At 41.9% G+C, this 20,774-nt stretch overlaps 1 protein-coding gene across 2 annotated transcripts in view; it reads left to right on the top strand.

Moving 5' to 3' along the window:
- Positions 1 to 20,774, top strand: part of csmd2 (CUB and Sushi multiple domains 2) — a 1,532,573-nt gene that overhangs the window by 174,988 nt on the left and 1,336,811 nt on the right. For both annotated transcript variants that reach the window (XM_078423311.1, XM_078423310.1), the window contains exon 3: positions 19,058 to 19,170. In XM_078423311.1, the coding sequence (XP_078279437.1) occupies positions 19,058 to 19,170 (113 nt within the window). The remainder of the gene's footprint in view (positions 1 to 19,057; positions 19,171 to 20,774) is intronic.

The following is a 20,774-nucleotide window of genomic DNA, read 5'->3' as shown; positions in this document are numbered from 1 at the left end:
TTCTGGAAGTTTCTTCCATCTTCACAGAGGAACTCTGGAGCGCTGTCAGAGTAACCATCGGGTCCTTGGTCACCTCCCTGACCAAGGACCTTCTCCCCCGATTGCTCACTTTGGCCGGGTGGCCAGGTCTATGAATAGTACGGGTGGTTCCAAAGTTCTTCTATTTAAGAATGACAGAGGCCACTGTGCTCTTTGGGCCCTGCAATGCTGCAGAAATTGTTTTATACCCTTCCCCAGATCAGCGTCACAACACAATCCTGACTCGGAGGTCTGCGGACAATTTCTTCGCCTTCATGGCTTGGTTTTTGCTCTGACATGCACTGTCAAATGTGGGACCTTATATAGACAGGTGTGTGTCTTTCCAAATCATGTCCAATCAATTTAATTTACCACTGGTGGACTCCAATCAAGTTGTAGAAACATCTCAAGGATAATCAATGGAAACAGGATGAGCCTAAGCTCAATTTTGAGTGTCATAGCAAAGGGTCTGTATACTTATGTAAATGTGATATTTCAGTTATTTCTTTTTAATTACTTTGCAAAAAATTCTAAACACCTGTTTTCGCTTCTTCATTCTGGGGTATTGTGTGTAGAATGGTGATTTTTTTTTTTTTTAATCCATTTAAAAATAAGGCTGTAATGTGACAAAATGTGGAAACAGTGAAGGGGTCTGAATACTTTCTGAATGCACTGTAAACTTCACTTCAGAGCCATGGTCTCTCCAATTTCAGTATCAAGAAACCTAATTAGATGGCAGACACATAGATGTACTCAAGCATGCAATTAAATATCTAAATAGAAATGCACTGCTGTAAAAGATAACAAAAGATAATTTTGAATTGTTTGAGAATTTAAAAAAAATTAAAACTTGTTCATCCAATTAGCCCAATCATTAGTTATTTTTAGAGTTTGACTTAGCTGACAACAGTCAGGAATCTTTCTTCAGTCCCCTGCCTCAATCAATTTTCTTCCTCTCCTCTGCCAAACATTAACTGGCTTCAGGGCATAAAAGTTATAGCTAGAAATTGGGTCCAGTAGTGCCATAAATTGCACAATAAAGCTTTTTAACTCTGTTTATATTGTCAGTATTTTGTGGGTGAAATCATCCCCAATGAGAAATTAGCCTGGACTTTTCTCTGAGCAATTTGTCTTAGAGGATCTGATATTTTCCCAGCGTCACTCACGTACATAATAATGTCTCAAGTCATGCACTGCTTAATTCCTCCCATACCAGCATAAATTGGAGCTGTTCAATGCACCATATGACATTTGTGAATACTCATGCTGAGATTGCGAATGACTTGTCAATTATGGTGCTTCCATTCTGACATCGATACCTTGCACATGGCATCTGCCTGCATCAGTTTTCAATGTTCAGGATATTTCAAACCTCATCATTAGATGATCCATCCGTGACTGCACCCTCTTCATATTACATGCACATCAGGGTTGCCTACTGTACGTTCTGCATCACTGATCTTCCCGCGTTTTGCAGTGGCATAAGGCCACTTGCAGCACATGATCTGAACAGGACAGGCAGCTGCACAGGGTACACAAAAGGTCATTGTGTCCACGATACCATTTTCCCACATCTCCATGTTAACCTTTTATTTCTGTATGTTTCCTTATAACTTATAAGGAAGCCATTTCAGCTCACCGATGTTATACTAACACTCAGTGCAAGCGTACTCTCTCCACACTCCTTTCACTGCTCCTCACCCCAGCCCCCATCAGGTTCTACCACTTGGCTACACACTAGAGGCTTTTCAAAGTGTGGCCAATTTACCTCCCAACTTCCCCACATACAGTATGGGGGTAGAAACCGGAGCCTCTGGACGAAACCCCATGGTCATGCCGACTCTAAGCACAGATATCACTGGAGGTCAGTATTGAACCTGGATTGCTGGAGATGATAGAAAGCAACTCTAGTAGCTGAACAGCTGTGCCACCTTATGCAGCCTGATACCCTTCCTGATGCCCTGATCCAGTAATCAGCATAGCAAAGACATAATGGTTAGGAGCTTCTAATGCAGCCTCCGTCAGGAACCATTTTCTTTGTGTTTGGTGCAGGAGAACAGTGTGAAATTTAACCTAGACATGCAAGTGTTTACTCGTGTTACCTCAGATTGTAAAGTATTATGGTGGCAGGGTTTTAAAGTTGAAGCATGCTTTGAAATTTTAATTGTGTGTTAAAATGATGACAGCTTAGTTTTTGAGATCCAGCTATAACAAAAATATTCAAATAAATCTGAGTCAAACATTTTGTTTAAAAATATGCAATGTGTGTAACCTTGTCTCCATAGTCCTGGAACTTTGGTAAAAGGTGCCAAACAAAGTACCTTCAGAATGACATCAGGATGAAGTTTTTTTCACTGATTTAATTTCCTTGAGTAATTACTTTCTCGTCACAAGAAAATGCTGAGTTTTCTGCGAAGAACATTTACTTGATTAAGTCAACGTGTGCTGCAAAATTATAGCTCTGAAAGATAATAAAAATGGAAAATGTAGATATTTTCTTTTTCAAAAGAGTTGCCACATTTTCCAATGAATGGGATGTGTTTATCTTGCATTAAGTTAAAAGACACCTTGCTAATGACATTTTGCATAGATTTTCACACAAGTGACATTTTTTTGCACTATTAGCAACTAGCAATTTTATCAACAACTGTCAAATCAAATAATGCGCTATTTCTAGACAAAGCTGCCATTTGGACAAATCAATCAATTTCAACTTTGTTACCATTTCCCCACTGACAATATCACATCATTTCTGACAGCATCATTCATGTTGATAGATAATGTTTCCCTCTGGGCCTCCAGGACATTCCGCTTATTAAAGTACATGCCCATCAGATTTCTCCTAAATTTGTGATCTTGCACAGAAGAAAAAATATTCAAATGTTAACTTAGTTCATTCTTGTAAACGTTCGCATTATTCATCTCATTAATTATGCTTCTAACATGTATGTATGAAAACCACTTTAACTCCAAAAGTTTTCAACTTGTTTGCAATTAATTAAATCTGTAGGCATTTATCCCAACAGCAAGAAAGTCTATTTGTCGGGTTGGTAGGTTGGGTTGTAAGGGAGGCTGATGGTATGGTGGCCTTCATCAATCAGGGTATTGTGTGTAGAATTTGGGGTGTTATGTTCAGTTGTACAAGATCTTGGTCAAGCATTTGGATATTGTGTTCAGTTTTGGTCACCCTGCCACAGAAAGGATGTCTAAGCTGGAAAGAGGTCAGAGAAAATTAACGAGGATGTTCCTGGGACTCGAGACCCTGAACTATAGGGAAAGGTTGGGCATGCTCGGAGTTTCTTCCTTGGAATGTGGGAGGCTGAGGGGTGGTTGTAGAGTACTAATTGACTCAGAGTGACATGACATTTTCAGCAAAACTGGATAACTCGGGATTGCACACAAGAGATCTGCATTTAAATAGAAATATATTTTTTGCAAAATGGTATCAAATGTATTAATTTTGTATACCAACATTTGTAATTCTGTACGAAGAAGGCGGAAGTTGAATTCGGTGTTGTGAATAATTCACCTCCTAGCACCTCAATGACTTTTCACCATCTGACAAACAATGTCAGGTATGTGCTGGGATGCTGTTCACTCGCCTGCATGAGAGCAGTGCATCCACAACTCACAACGCACTTGGCAGTATTCAGAACAAGGAATGGCATAATTGACATCCTGCCCATTATCATAAACTTTCATTCCTTTCACCACACATGCACTGTGACTTCATTGTGTATCATCACCAAACTGCACTGCAGTTATTCGCCTAGGACCCCCCGAGAGCATATCCCAAACCAGGAAAGTCAATGGCAGCGGCTGCATGGAAACACAACCTCCTGCAGGTTCCCCTCCAAGTTGCCCATCCTCCTCGTTTAGAAATATAAACCCTTTTATTCATTTCTGGACTTGGAACTATTGTCCTGGAACTCCCTGCACCATATCACTGCAGGGGGACCTTATCTAAAATAATTGCAGCAGTCCACCTTCACAAGGAGCATTCAAGGGTAGACAATAAATACTGGCCTTATCAATATACCCACATTCTGATTTGCCGGATTTCGCGACCAGAACGAGTAAGGAGAGGGGCAGCCTGAACCACAGGAGCAGGGGATTCCGGACTTGGTGGAACTACCGGAGCGGGGGGTCCTGGACTGAGCGGAACTGCAGGAGGCCGGCCTCGCCGAGGTGGTTGGCCGACCAGGACCGGGCGGTCCGGATCCAAGTGCGCAGGTTTAAGCCTGGACACAGAGACGAGCTCACTCCTGCGGCCCACGTCTAAGGTGAAGGTGACCGTCCCCTTACGCAAAACCTGGAACGGCCCTTCATAGACCCTCTGCAACGGGGAATGATGGGCATCCTTACGCAGAAATACACAGTCCTTCAGGGCAGGCGGTTCGTGTACCATGGGACACCCATGACATGAAGTCGGAACCGGGGCTAGGGAACCCACGCATGCCCAGAGAGATGCTAAGACTGACTGAACTGGAGGCAGCTGGCCGGAGGAGTCCGGAAGCAAATCCCCGGGTACTCGAAGTGGCGAGCCATATACTAGTTCCGCGGACGAATCACCGAGATCCTGCTTAGGAACGGTCCGGATGCCCAGAAGGACCCAGGGAAGTTGGTCTACCCAGTCCGGGCCTTCCAGCCTCGCACTGACGGCCGCCTTCAGTTGTCGGTTGAACCTCTCCACAAGCCCATTAGCCTGAGGGTGGTACGCTGTGGTGTGTTGCAACCGGGAACCGTACAGCTCAGCTAGCGTGGCCCAGAGGGTCGAAGTGAACTGTGGCCCCCTGTCGGTGGTAATAACAGACGGAACCCCGAAACGTGCCACCCAATGGAGGGCCAATGTCCTGGCACAAGAGGCAGCAGAGGTATCTGACAATGGGAAAGCCTCTGGCCACTGGGTGAACCGATCCACCACTGTGAGCAGATGGGTGTAGCCCCGGGAGGAAGGCAAGGGTCCTACTAAATCCACGTGAATATGGAAAAAACGGACCGCTGGGACCTCAAACTCCTGTACCGGGGGCTGGACATGGCGTTGGACTTTAGCGGTCTGGCAGGGAACGCAGGAACGGGCCCAAACAGCTACCTGTTTACGCAGGCCATGCAACACAAACCGAGCGGCTACTAAGGCAGAGGTGGAGCGGATGGACGGGTGCGCCAGCCCGTGAATGGCATCAAACACCCGACGCTGAAGGGAGGGCGGCACTACCGGCCTGGGACGGGGAAGGGAAACATCACACCAGACTTTTGTGCCCTCCGGCACGCAGGCCACCTGAGCCAACTTCAACCCCGAAGTGGTGGACTGATATACCGAGGCGGTATCCGCCAGAAGCTGTGCCTCCGCAAGCTCCTGGGGATCCACCTCGCAGTCCACCGCTGAAATGGGGGGAAAAGCAGGCCGAGACAGGGCGTCAGCAACGGCATTAAGCTTACCAGCGACATGACGGACATCGGTGGTAAACTCGGAGATGGCAGTCAGGTGCCGCTGCTGGCGGGCCGACCATGGGTCGGACAATTTGGAAAAAGCAAAAGTTAATGGTTTATGGTCCTTAAAGGCCACAAACGGGCGGCCTTCTAGGAAATACCTGGTCACGAACAGCTAAATAGAGGGCCAGAAGCTCTCGGTCAAAGGCGCTATATTTCAGCTCAGCCGAACTCAGTTGCCGGCTGAAAAACGCCAAGGGCTGCCAAAAGCCACCCACCTGCTGCTCCAAAACCCCACCCACCGCCACGTCAGAGGCATCAATCGTCAGGGCCGTGGGGGCGGAGGCGCTCGGGTGGACCAACATGGTGGCGTCTGCCAAAGCTGCCTTAGCTGCTGCAAAGGCCGACTCCGTGGCCGGGGACCATATCAACTCTACAGGTTTACCCGCGAGGCACTGGAAGAGCGGGCGCATGACCCTCGCTGCTGCCGGGACGAACCTATGGTAGAAGTTAACCATGCCTACGAACTTTTGCAGACCTTTCACTGTGGTGGGCCGCGGAAATGCCCGGATAGCCTCCACCTTCTCGGGCAAAGGGGTGGCGCCAGCAGGGGTGATTCTGTGCCTTAAGAAATCGAGAGAAGGGAGGCTGAATTGACACTTGGAGGGTTGCATGATGAGCCCGTGTACCTGGAGCCGCTCGAATACGGCCCGCAAGTGGGCCCGGTGTTCCTGCACTGAGGGGCTGGCGACCAGGATATCATCTAGATAAATAAACACAAAAGGCAAATCCCGACCCACACGGTCCATCAGTCGCTGGAAAGCCTGTGCCGCGTTCTTGCGGCCGCACAGGAATCTGGTGGGATTCCGCACCAAATCGATCTTGGAGAACACCACCGCACCTTCCAGCCCAGACTTGAAGTCCTGCAGATGCGGTATGGGGTAGCGGTCAGCCGTGGTGACAGCGTTGAGACGCCGATAATCGCCACATGGTCTCCACCCCCCAGATGCTTTGGAGACCATATGCAACGGCGAGGCCCACGGGCTGTCGGACTGACGGACAATGCCCATTTCCTCCATCTTCCTAAATTCCGCCCACCCCACCACCAGCTTGTCGGGCGGTAGCCTCTGGGCCCGAGCGAAAATGGGGGGGCCCTCGGTGCAGATGTGGTGGACCACGCCGTGCTTGGCCGAAGGGGCGTTGAAACGCTGGATGAGCAGCTCTGGAAACTCCGCCAGGACCTCAGCATACGAGTCGGGGGCCGCGACGACAGCCTGGACAGTCAGCCTGGGTGGGGTGGCGGTTGTCGGAGCGGCGGGCTCATCGTTGCTGGCGGAGGGTCGGAGGTCGTTACCGCGGACGTCGGGGACTAGTGAAAAGGCCCAGAGGAAATCTGCGCCTAGGATCGCCTGGCTGACGTCTGCTATAACGAATGGCCATTCATACGTGCGGAGGCCTAAAACCAGGGACGTTTTCCGCGTACCATACGTGCGGATGGGGCTGCCGTTAACCGCGATGAGGGTAGGACCTGTCTTACCCGATCTGGTCTCAAGGTCGGTCGGCGGCACGATACTGACAATGGCTCCCCTGTCAACCAAAAATTCTGTGTCCGTGAATCGGTCTCAGATGTAGAGGCGTCGGTTCTGGCCAATCGCAACTGCCTCTATGTACGATCGGTCGAGGCATTTCCCGAGAAGGTACAAGGTGAGCGGCAGTTGCGGGATTCTCCACCCCATCGTAGATGGTAATAGCACCAGCCGCGCTTGTGCGGATCCTTTTGGCGGGCTTTTGGAGAAATGGCGGGAGACGCGGCGCCATCTTGATGTCGCTGTGGCGCGGCCGATGATGTCGAGACCTTGTTGATCAAACCTCTTTCTTTCGATTTGGACGCCATGAGCGCATCAGCTTTTTCTGCATATGCCACGGGGTCCTTAAAAGAACAATCCGTGAGCATAAGTTTGACATCTTCGGGAAGCTTCTCTCGGAATGCCTGCTCGAACATGAGGCAATCCGTATGTTCACCTGCTAGCGTTAACATTTCAGCCATGAGAACGGACGGCAGCCGATCTCCGAGATCCGGTAGGTGCATAAGACGCTTAGCTCGGTCCTGCCTGCTGAACCCGAAGGTCCGTAACAACAGTGCCTTCATGGCCTCGTACTTGTTTTCTGCCGGAGGATTGATGATGAACCGCATCACCCGTGCGGTCGTCTCCGGCGGTAGAGCGCTGACGAGGTAGTAATACCTTGTTGCGTCTGCTGAGATGTTTCTTAAGTGAAACTGGGCTTCGGTATGGACAAACCAAGATTGTGGTTGATGTATCCAAAACGACGGAAGGTGAATGCTGACCGCGATTAGCTCCGGTGCGCCGGGCGTAGGAGCCAACAACGAGGCGTTTGATTCACTCATGGTAAGTGATCGGCTGGATCACGTCGGGGTCACCAATATGGCGAGTCTGGAAACTTGTTCTTTGTTGAAGAAGTTTATTGCGACAGCAATATTCGATTACAAAGTTTTCTTAACAAGATTACCGACAACCATTAAAACTAACTGTTCTCTTCGAAGACGTCTCCCAACTGACTCTTTTCCGGCGCCAAAAGCGCACATGACCACGCTGTCCAATCAGCAGTGTTGCTCTCTGGACCAATCCCTACGGTCGAACCCACACGTGACCTTGCTGGCCAATCTGAGGGTTCGACAACTAGGACCACTTTCTATGGTCGCTACAAGACAATACATTATAACAGATATGAAAAATCTGTAAAACTATTAAATGCTTCTCAATACAGACAAATGTGAGGTTTGGTCATGAAATGTGCAGAAAAGGTCGGATGAGTTAAAAGCATGGGAATCTGAAGTGAGTTACGATAATATGTGGATAGTTAAAATCTTATGGATAGGTGCATATTATTATCAAAAAGGCTGAAAGAATGCTTGTTTTTTAATCTGGAGCTTGGAGTACTTGGGGGCATAAGTCATGGTAGAGCAGAAAAATGCCCTGAAAATATATTAAACTTAAGGGCCACACCTTTTAGGGCATTTTAGATTTTGCTAGCTAGAAAAACCAAATGAGAGGTAGACTTCATGGCTTAAATTATCAGGCATGATTACAAACTAGGGGTTGTATTTAGTAAAATTTATGAGGTGAAGGAGTAAAGGAGTAAAGGAGGACGAGGGTTGAAGAAATGTGGAACTCTTTTCTAGAAATGACAATTGATGGTTGGCCAATTGTTCATTATTAGGCCTGGATTAATAGATTTGTTAAACAGTGTTATAGAGAGTTTCGGGAAGGGACTTGTATTGATAGGTCAAATGTCAGTCGTGATCTTAGTGAATGACAAACAAGTTCAGGGGCTAAATGGTGAGCACCTTGTTCATGGTCTAAGATCCACATTTTTCCTGAAGCTTGATGCCAAAACCTGAATACAAAAAGTAGCACAACACAAATAACGCAATAATACTACTTTGGGGAAAAAAAAGATAAAGTCAACCATATATTTAATTTTGTTTGTTTCCTTTTTGTATTTTTGCACCTATTCTATTTGAATAGGTGAATACCTAACTTGCTTCTTCCCAAACTTCCAGCCTCACATCATTGTGGAAATGCTTAACCATGGCTTTCTTTGACACCATCTCAATGTTCTCATGTTGATTACATCATTACCTATCACTTGATCATTTTTGGCAACTGCTTACTACTGGTTTATTTCTTGAATTAAGTCAGAAACTGCATACCCATCAGGTATTCTCTGCAAAAGTGAATTCTAAATGTGCTCAATTCTTTCACTGAAGGAATTTCTTTGAGTGGTTAAATCACTGACCTCCTTATTCTGAAAGTGTGTTCACTGACTCTCCAGAGAGAGAGCAGCCTCTCAACATTGATTCAGTTAAAAAAAAGTTATTATCACAAAAAAATCACCTCTGATCTTTCCAGGATTTATATTACACAAAATACAGTTGATGCCAGAAATCAGAAATAAAAATGGGAATATAATGGAAATATTAAGCAGATCCGGCATCATCTTGGGAATAAGCCATATTCAATGTCCTTCCATCAGACTTTGGAAAAATGATTAAAATGTTAATTTTGTTATGTAGTGAAAGGGGCAAGGGAAGGAAAGATCAAAACGTCTGAAATGGCAAGAAAGACTGGTACTAAATACCAAAAGGGCCATTTTACAAAGTTAAAAGAGCTGGGAAACGTGAAGAATTAAAACATGGATCCAGAGACTGTAAATGGAAGTGACAGAAACATTATTTGAAGCAGGATATTTATTTCTGACACTGTCAGCCAGTGAATTAGAAATTGTACCACAGCTGTCTCTGGCAGCGCAGGGCTAATGGACATTGAAAAGAGTGACAGTTTGAGTAATACATGATGGAAAAACTACAGTCTCTTCTCCCAATATAGGAGACTGAGAATGGAGAGGTCAGATTCCAAATGGAACAAAGGATTAAAGCAACATGGTTTCAGTAAGTTTGGATTTTTGCCTGAAAGCTCAACAGGCCCATTTTACAAAACGAAAGCCAAATGTGTTTGGTTTTCTTTTTAAAGAATACCTCTGTATGCACAATGAATCAATTCTAATTGGAATAAAATAATCAGAGCAAATTTTCACCTGGAAAGAGTCCTTTGAACTCTGGTATGTTGGAAGAATCAATAAGGGGATGTGTTGAAAAGCCAAATTTTGCATCTGCTGCAGTTGCTCAGCAGGATGCCATGCGAAGGAGAGGATCTTTCCAGAAGGAAGAGCCAACCAGGTGTCAAGGTGCGAACAGTCCTTCACAAACCTTGAAGAGAAAAGGAAACTTGTTTGATGGGATCATGTTGATGGGAATGCATGGCAACAGATATATAGGGTGTAGAACATATGAGCGTTACATTCATATTGGAGTGGACTCATCAGTCGAGGAAATCGGCAAAGATCCAAGAGAAGTTGTGACATAGACAATGTTGTTAGAACAAATATAACACAGATGGAGAACTTAAAAATGAGGGAAAGTGTGGTCATGGAATTGAGAGAAGCCACGAACTGGTGGATATTGGTCATGATGTGAAGGTAGAGAAATTTCATTGAAACTGGATTTGAAATAAAAACAGAAAATATTGGAATGTTTGAGGAGAGAGAATAAAATCAACATTTCAAGGCGATTAACACAGCAGCATCATTAATTTCTAATTGGGGACAAGAATAGGAAAATGAACGAACACAATCTTTAATGCACCAGAGAGAAAAGGGGATTTTACTGGGCTTGTAACAATGAATTTTTCTCCATATCCCAAGAAGACAAATCATTGGTAGGTTCCTGCACAGCTCCAAAATTGCATGGGGAATGATAGCAACTGAGGAACAATTCATGTGAAATTTGCATTGACATGCAAGAATGAATTTGCAATCGACAAAGTGACAGAAAGTGTGGTTACGAGAGTCGAGGGTGGTCATGAAATGTTAGTTACATGTTTGTCACAAGACCATCGATATATATGGAGATAGAGAAATCAAAGAAAAGATAGGAAGATAAAAAGCAGAAATAAAGCAGAAAGTATTGGAATATTTGAGGAGAGGGTCAACATTTTAGTTTGATGACTTTTCCTCAGAACACCACTGAACCTCGGAGGAAGAGGAATTGGAGACGTCCACCAACAGGGTCATGTAAATAACCCTGAAATGGAGAACATAGAGATCTTTCAGTTGAAAAACAAAATGTTAACTCTAATTCTCTGCCCACAGTGTGATCTGTGGGTTTTTTTTCCCAGTAATGTCTGTTCTTATTTAAAATTGTCGAAGGTACTTGTATACCAAAGTGTCTTAATGTACAGTGCTCACTATCAATAAATAGCACATCAAAACCGAATGCTAGGAATGTCAAACTGTTTTTGTAACATACTGAAGTTCTTAATTTCCACCTGTCACTGAGCAATCAATACAAACATACATTTTTAAAGAAATCTGCCTTCTCCCCTTGACTAATTACTGTTTGAATTTAATGGGGGTCATGTTGGTTTAAAATTGTTTTTGTAGGTGTCTCTCCATTAAAACTAATGCTTTCATTCCTGTTGGATGGAGATCATTTATTGAGCTTATTCATGTACAAGATTTAATACAAGTATATGTTTCAAAGATGACACCCATTTCAGGCATCAGTGACCAAATAGATTGTGATGCAAGGGAAAAGTTTGCCTGTCATAAAACTAGAATGTCATGAATCAACAAGAAAATGATTTTTCATCAGTGGATGGTGATTATTAAATGCGATTAAGTTTTTTCCCCTCGCCAATAAAACCCACATTATGCTCACCAATAATCTAAGGTTTCAATATTTCAAGAAGAAACATAGTTTTATCACCATAAAATGACAATTAAAAAGTTGAAACGTGATCATCTGATCCAAAACACAAACGATAACATTGAGGAAGCAATATACTTGAGGGCTAAGAAATGAGCAATTTATGCAATTCACATAGTTTATTGTTCAGAATTGAAATGTAGAATATTATTCTTGGGCTACGTTTCATCTTCGTTCATTTGTTTTGGAACTGATGCATTTCCTGTGGTTAATAATTGGACTGCTTTACATCAGTGGCTTGGTGATTACATGGTCATTTTTGGAATTATGAAACGACATCTTTTCAATATTTTTTTATTTTATTAGCAAATCAAGGATATACATTTTTCCCCCCATAGATGCTCCAACCTCCAGACTCACACAGCAACAGAATTGAGTTCTGTTTTAATAAAACCAGTTTATCAACAGTGCAAGACTCTGCATCGAGGTTTTCCAATGCCACTTTGAGTGCAGTGTGCAAAGTATTTGTGATAAAAGCCATTTTTTAAATGTTCATTATTTGGGAAATGTACCTTAGTTTAGTTTAGACGTACATTGCAGAAACAGGCCCTTCGGTCCACTGAGTCCGCGCCGACCAGCGATCCCCATACACTAGCACTATCCTACACACTAACAGCAATTTACATTTTTACCAAAGCCAAATTAACCTACAAACCTGTATGTCTTTGGAGTGTGGGAGGAAACTGAGCAGCCAAGGAAAACCCACGCAGTAACAGAAAGAACATACAAACTTCGTATAGATGGCACCTGTAGTCAGGATCGAATCCTGGTCTCTGGCGTGGTAAGACGGCAGTTCTATTGCTGTGCCACTGTGCCACCACACCTTAAAAATTAAAGAGAAAATTTAGTCCAGTTTTCTTTTTGTTTATTACTGCTTTCTTCCTAAGTCTCCTTTTTACTGTAGACAATGGATACCCGACATTGAGAGCTAATGTCATAACTGATCAAATGCAGAAAGAAATAAGGCAAATTGCATGTGTTGATTTACACACATCTAATCTGATGGAGGTCAGGCGCTCAGGCATAAGGAAATAATTGATGTGATTCTGAGACTGTTGCTACACTGCTACATGTTGTTACATCAATAGACCGTGACAAAACATTTCAATATTGGAGCTTCAATATTCCTCCATATTTTGAAGAACGTGTATGCTTTGCCTGCCATGGTTTTCATTTGCTGTTAAGAATGCAAAACAAGTAAGTTGTTACGTCAGCTGTTAATGTATGGATGTTAATCACATTGAGAAATAGCATACTGAGCAATTGCAGAGGATATATAAAAGCAAAGCCATTAAATTCTTGAAAACACCTCCATGCAAACACACTTACTAAGAGTAGGGTAAGCCATTTAGCCTTTCAAACCTGACACCCCATTTAATAAAATGAGGGCTAATCTGACTGTGTTCACATTCTTCCCACAATAACTTTTCATCCTCGCCTCTCAGGAATCTTTCAGCTGCTGCTTTAAACATTTAATGAGTCTAGCTTGACCATCCTTTGGAGAAAGAGAGCTTAAAAGACTTACAACCTTCTTTGAAGAAACTGCTGTTTCTGTCTTAAATGGATGGCCTGTATTTATTTTTAGATTCTCCCAAATGGATATATCCTCCTCACATCCATTCTGTCAGAATCCCTCAGGATCTTGCTTTGCAATCAAGTACTTTTTCATTCTTCTAAACCCGATGCTATTGAAGCCTGGCTTGTCCATTCTTTTCCCATCAGAATATCTGTCTATCGCTGGTATTGGTGAATTTCTCTGAACTGCTTCCAGCATATTCATATCCTTTCTTCGGGAAGCAAATGGTCTCCCCAGTACTCCAGATAGGTTTTTGCCAATGCCCGATGCAACTCAAGCACTTCTCTATTTTAGTGTTCATTTCCTTGGCAACTAAGAATAACATTCTGTTAGTTTTCATAGTTGCTGTGTACCTGTGGATGAACCTTCCTTAAAGTAAGCACTCCAGCACCCAAATCTGTCCAATTTCTGCATGTTCTCCTCGTATAGACAATATGCGTTTTACTTTTCTTGCCCACTCACATAACATATGATCCCTCTGTGGTCTCCTTGTCTCTTCTTCACAAATTACTTTCCTACCTTTCATTTGGATCATAAACAAATTTGGCAACCCTACCTTCTGTGCCTTTATCCAAGTCATTTATATAAATTGTAAAAAGTTGAGAAAATCTGTCTTCACCATCAACTTTTTTATGCCCCTATTTCTGGAGTATCTCAATAATCAATCTTTATTGCCCTTTTTCTCATCCTCATCTTGTGCCTCAATTTCATTCAAGGTACCAATATCATTCATGACACCAGTCTTTGCTTTGCACCACCTTTGCTTCCTTAACCACCTGCTCACATTTCAGTTTTGACATTTTTTTTTAGAACTTTTCTCGTGTAAACATTGCAACTATTGATGGTGTTTTATTTCTGTACCTTCTGTGAGTTAGTTTGTGATCCCGGGATTGGATTCCTGAGTCATTGTAGGATCCTAACAGAAATCTGTGGTATTGATCATCCATAAATAAAAGAAGAACCGCTGGGAGCTTTTCACTCTGATTTGATTGTTTCATTTTGTTTTTGTATTTTATTGCAATACAGAACTATTCGGTCCATTGAGTCAATACCTGTTCTCCGAGCAGCCCTATTTATTTCCCTTAACCCGTTGTCTCTGACGTGCCCTCCTTTTCTCCACCCACCTGTAGTAAGATGTGATTTGCAGTTGTCAATTAAACTTACAACCCTCAAAACAAGAAAAGAACGTACAGCATTGGAACAGGCCCTTCGACCTACAATATTTGTGTCAAATATGATGCCGTTAAACTGATCAAATCTGCCTGTACATGATTCATATTCGTCTATTCCCTGCACATATATCTAAAAGCCTTTTAAATGCTGCTATCATAACTTCATCCACCACCACTCCTGGCATTGTGATCCAGCCCCCACTACTCTGTGTAAAAAAAAACTTGCCTCGCGCATTTCCATTAAACTTTCCCCCACTCACCTTATAGCTATGCCCTCTCGTGTTGGACAATGTCCCTCTGGCTAAAAGGTTCTGATAATCTACCCTATCTATGCCTCTGCTAATTTTATATACTTCTATCAAGTCTCCACTGAACGTCTGACATTCCAGAGAAAACAATCCAAGTCTATACAACCTCTCCCTGTAGGTGAAACCCTCGAATCCAGGCAGCATTCTGGTAGACTTTCTGGAATGTGATAAAGGATTCCTTTTATCCTGGATCTGTACACTGTGGACGGCTTGATTAAGGCCTAGTCTGCTGAAAGGGAAAACATTTAAAATATCAAAGCTTCTAAATTCAAGTCACTCTTCATCTAATTGGACTATCCTATGAATCTAAATGTTACCCGTATTGCTTTTTCTTAATTAATTTTAGAAGTAGTTGCTGCTTTCCCAGGGCAATACTAAAAGAATGAACGTTCCATGTTTCTTTCAAGAACCATGCGTAAGTGGAAAATGATGCGCAATAAGTGGAGTGAAACACAAAGTCGAGGATATGGATAGACGATCTTTTGGGTCAGCCTGAAGTAGGGCTCCGGCCCAAAACGTTGCCTATCCATTCCCTGCATAGGTGCTACCTGTACTTTGCACTACTTTTGAGAATCTGAAACCACTACAAGTACAATGGCGGCACCATGGCACGTCTGGTAGAGCTGCTGCTGCACAGCACAAGAGATCTGGATTCGATCCTGACCTCGGCTTCTCCCTGTAACTGCATGGGTTTTCTCCGGTTGTACGAGTTTTCTTGCACATGCGATATGCATTCAAGTTTGTAGGGTAATTGTCCTCTGTAAATTGCCCCTACTGTGTAGGGAGTGGATCCGAAAGTGAGATAACACAGAACTAGCATCGTATACTAATACAGGCAGATAGTCAGCATGAACTCAGTAGGCTGAAGAGCATGTAGGTTTGAACTAAACTAAGTAGAAGTATCTCTAAACTAAACCAAGTAGAAGTTCCAGACACATAACATTTAGTTTTGGCTTTTCTATTTTCAAAATTGCATCCACCAAAAATATGGGGAAAATTGGGTATCACAACTTATAAGGTGCTACATTGGGCTAATATTACAACTTCTTCACCAGGAATACATTCCCAAAAGTGCATTAAAATTACATCTGTTTTGAGAAGCTGAATTACAGTGCAATAAAGCCTGGATTATTTGGAAATAATTTCAACATTTCCCAAATGTATAAAGCAATTCTAGTTGCAGATACAATCAAGCTTTAATTAAGGTTCAAGCAAATGAATTGTAAGAACTTAGCAAAAACAATTTCAAAATTAGTTTGGAAAAAAACAAATAATAAACAACCAAACGTTGAACTGTCTTTAGAAGCCAATGTTGAAAAAATGTTTGTGGACTCTGTGGAGTTCATTTTATCTCTCCTCTGACATAAGTTTGACCTTGGAGTTTATCACAGGCAAATTGTGGTGAGGGCAGATGGGTTAGAAATTGCACAGGCAGCCGAGAAGGGAGAACGCATAAAAAGAGTGCGTAGAGTTGGCCATACTGATGCAATTTAGGTAGAAAGTTAAAATCAAGTTGCGGAAAGTATGAGTTTTAATTTAATTTTGTTCATTGCGATCTCTGGAATATTTACAATTTTAAAAATAAGTGAGCCTTCACAATTCACTTTCTCCCTTGTTATGTTGCTCAACATTATTTATGGCTGTTCAAAGATTTAGTTGCATCTACTTAAACAATGCTAAATCTTCCTGAATGCCATTACACTGAGAGTAACTAGTGATTGCTAAATTACTGTATTGTGCAATAATTTCTGCAGTATATTTTGTGCAGGAGCAAAGTAACCATTACAGCATGTATGGTTCAAGAAGCTGCTATTAGTTTTATCCAGCATTAATGATGAAGTCTGATAGCCTTGCTGATAACATAAATACAAATTCAGGGCTAAGATGTATAAGTAGCACGCCAAATCTATTCCATATTTGTATATATGTTACCATCATTGTTGTTCATTGCTTCAACCAACCTAGTTGGATTCATGGAGAAACAAGAAACTGCTGATGCTGGAATGTTGAGCAAAAAACAAAGTGCTGGAGGAACTCAGCAAATCAAGGTCGCATCTGAGGAGCCAATGGACAGACGGTGTATGGGGAAGAAAGCTGGAAATAACATGGGAGTGGGGCAAAACCTGGCAAGTGATAGATGGACGTGATTTGATTGAGGGGGATGTGGTGGTGGAATCTGCAGATGGATGGATTAATTGACGAAGCCTGGATGTTAAAAGAAGATAAGGGTGTCCGACAAGGAAAGACGATTGATCAGGTAGGATGGAGAAAGCTGGAAAAAAGAGATGTAGTCAGGATGTAGTCTGTAGAGATAAGGTGGTCAAGAAGGCTTTGGGCACATTGGTCTTCATCAATTTGAGTATAAAAGTTGATTTTCTTTCACACAGGATGGTGGGTATAGAGAACGACTTGCCAGAGGTTGTAGTTGAGGCAGAAACGATAACAACATGTAAAAGGCATTTGGACAGGTACATGGATAGGAGAGGTTTAGAGGCTTATGGGTCAAATGCAAGCAGGTGGGACTAGTGTAGATGGGGCACCTTGGTTGACATGGGAAAGCCGGGCCAAAGGACCTGCTCCATGCTGTATCTTGTCCTTTGCACGTTCACATAGTCCTATTCTCCAACCATCAGGAATTATGCTGTCACTGTTTCTCATATCAAGCTCTTTGATTATATCTTTATGCATCACTTTGACAAACATTTCTACATTAATCATCCTTTATAAATATGTTGTTTTTGAACACACCAAGTGAGCAGCAGAACAGTAGGCTCTGATTTCAACCTTGCACCATGTTGGTGGAGATGGTCCAATTGATAATCAACCACACAATGATGAGTGAGTTTCTGGATTAATAGCCAGAGTTCTGAATCATTGATTTCATGTTTCATTCAGATCTCAGCACAGTAGATGGGGAATTAAAATTCAAGTAATTACATTAAAATTTTGAATTTTCTTGTGACAATAATCATCAAGCTGTTGTTTTCAAAATCCCATCTGGTTGAATGACGTTTGTCGGAGAAGGAGGTCTGCTGTCCTTGCCTGCTCTGATCTCTATGTGACTCCATACCTACCAATGTCATTGACGTTTAATTGTCTCCTCAATTCAGCGACACTTGATGATAGACAATAGATGCTGGCATTTCCTGTGATGTTCACATCTGGTGAATGCATTTTTATATAAAACAAGTAATTTTTGCAACATAAGCAGTCAAATTGGGTTTGTGCTCCAAGGTGGTAAGCTGCAAACCTACTTGTGCTTCCGATTTACAAGGACGAGAAATCCCAGCTGCATTTTGTTGGGAGAACAATTTTGCAGGCTGTATTTCTTAGAAATTTTAGGTCGCTCCAATAATAGACTAGTATTTATAAGGAAGTTAACCCTTGGAAGCAAATCAGCAAGGGGAGGAAAGCTAAGGAAGCTCTGGTGTAAAGATGTACAGTATATTTACCAGTAGAAATCCATGACTGGTTATCAGAGATGCACTGATGTTTTGGTGAACAAATCAAAACAGAACCAGTGAATTGTGGAGGGATTACATTTTTTAATTATCTGTAGAAATCTGAAAATGTTCTACCTTGTTGAATGAAATATGATGTTAATCATATACACAGTCAGAATTATTGCTTAATAATCATATACACAGAAAGAATTATTGCTTAATAATCCTTCTGTCACTGAAAGAAAAAAATTGCATGGATTTTATTGATTTTTTTATAGAAAATTTGATATTTCATCGTCGATCATGTTCCATATGTCAGTCTCAATCTTTTTAGTGTTCCAAAGTTGTTTAGAATGGTTGTTAAAAAACAAATGCCTTTCAACGTTCGGTTTTGCTGGATCATAATTGTTCAGTCAGATTCCTTAGCCCGATTAATGACTTTGGTCTTGTTGGTATCTTCCGGGGCTTGAAAGGTGATAGCATTAAGAACCTCACACAGGGCAGATCCACACCAACACCTGGTTGGAATTTTAGTGAGTAAGGTTCCTTTGATCCACATCCCACACCAGGAGAGCACCGATCAGGCAAAATCCCGGCCAATTAAGAAGAGTGTGCAGTTCTTATGAGGCCAAGTGACTTATTTTGACCTTCTGTTCCATCTCTTTGTGTTCATAATTTAGGGGATTTTTTTAACGATTAACCACTCCAATTTAACACTCAATGAGTTTAACATTGCTAATTGCATTGTTTTTTTTAAATCACAGGTTAACAGGATTTCAACTTCCTCCTCCAATTGTGAGTTCTGGATCTGTACTCACATTGTGGCTCATCAGCGATTATGCCGTGAGCGCCCAAGGCTTCAGAGCCATCTACGAGGGTAAGTAACTGTTTCTTGTTGGAAATACCTTCCTATGTTCTTGTGTATTGTGTTGCTGCAAAGAAAATGCCACTGCTCACTCAAAACATTGTTGATGAGACATTATGCTGAAGTGAAGGCCTCCTATTCATCAAACTCAAGATCAGGAAAGGCACCTTGGAGATTTATTTGTTGAATTTTGAAAATAGGTTGTCAACTACCTTTTGGCTTCGAGGAAAATTATTGCTAATTTATATTAATTACTCTTTATATTAATATAAAGATAGGATAGGAGTACGCTTTGTTTTGAAAATCATACTGCACCAGATTCATTTTTTGATGCTGATGACAAAAAAAAAGAACCTACACTAAATAAATGGGCACAACTAGCTAGACCCCAAATATATGAACAGAAAAGAAAAAAAAATGTTTTTAGCCTCAGGGAGGCTTGGGTAACAACATTCTCACGAAAATATTGTTTTAAAATTTTTTTTTGCTCAGATAATGTAGTCGCCAATGGCTAGTTAGAAGAAGTTACATGATCATCTGGAATTAGACACCAGTTGCAAACACTTATTATGAGTTGCAAGAATACACACATTTCTCTCATGTGCCTGTGTGATGCACAATAGTATCACATTCTCACACATGGTAATGAAAATACAATAAGAACTATTGCTTAGAATTGCTTTTCCACAATTTCAATGAATATTATTGTCATGTTTTCAATTCAGCCGACACAATAAGGGGCAAAAGGAAATGATAAGAGCAAGAAAACGTTTTGTAAAGGTTTATACTCATGCCGTAATAGAACATGAATGGAATCCATACAGGAAGCTGTACTGGTGTGTCTGCAGTATGTGACTTGATATTGCATGGCGAACAGAATCATAATGTTATGTATTTGCACAAGTAAAAACAAGTATGAGTTTCCATGATACTGTTTCATTAATTAGAAATTAATTCAGTGTGACAAATGATAATGAATGAATAAATGGATTATTTGAAAGAAAATGACAATGATTTTCTGATACAGCAAGAGTTACTGAAATTTGAACTGCACACCAGCCATATGTTGCTTGATGTGTGACTGCCATCACTTTATAACAAATGTGCATTGCTTTACACTGCCAGGTGCAGAATTGACACATCAGACATCTGATAATTAAGATTAATCACGGCTTAGCAGGGGAATTCAATAGCAAATAGATATTTTGTGATGTCGCTTTCGATAATGAACTGAAACTGAGAACATTCCAGGTTTGCAATAAAGTTGGTGCAGAAACAGCTAGAGACAAATTTAGTAAGAATCAGACTAAAGTTCCAATGGAGTAGGTTTGCTCTGCCTGTATCATTGTTATAAATGTGTACTTAAGTTTGCAATTTCATAAGCAACTAAAAAGAATTTATCAAGTGTTTTTGTCAATGAGCAATAAATACTTTAAAATACAAAAGATCCAAAAGTAACATATTTATGCATATTTCAGTTTGGTTTATCTTTTTGATTTATCATTAGATGTTACAGCTTTAAAAGCTGTCACGTTGGTGTAGACTGTGCCGAAGTGGTATTCTCTGTTAGACGGTTTCAACTACTGAGTATGAATAGGGCTACAATTGAGTGGAGT

Source organism: Rhinoraja longicauda, chromosome 27 (assembly GCF_053455715.1).
Source record: "Rhinoraja longicauda isolate Sanriku21f chromosome 27, sRhiLon1.1, whole genome shotgun sequence".
Lineage (NCBI taxonomy): Eukaryota > Metazoa > Chordata > Chondrichthyes > Rajiformes > Arhynchobatidae > Rhinoraja > Rhinoraja longicauda.
The sequence above is the reverse complement of the archived record's forward strand: the minus strand, read 5'-3'. Positions and strand labels throughout refer to the sequence as shown.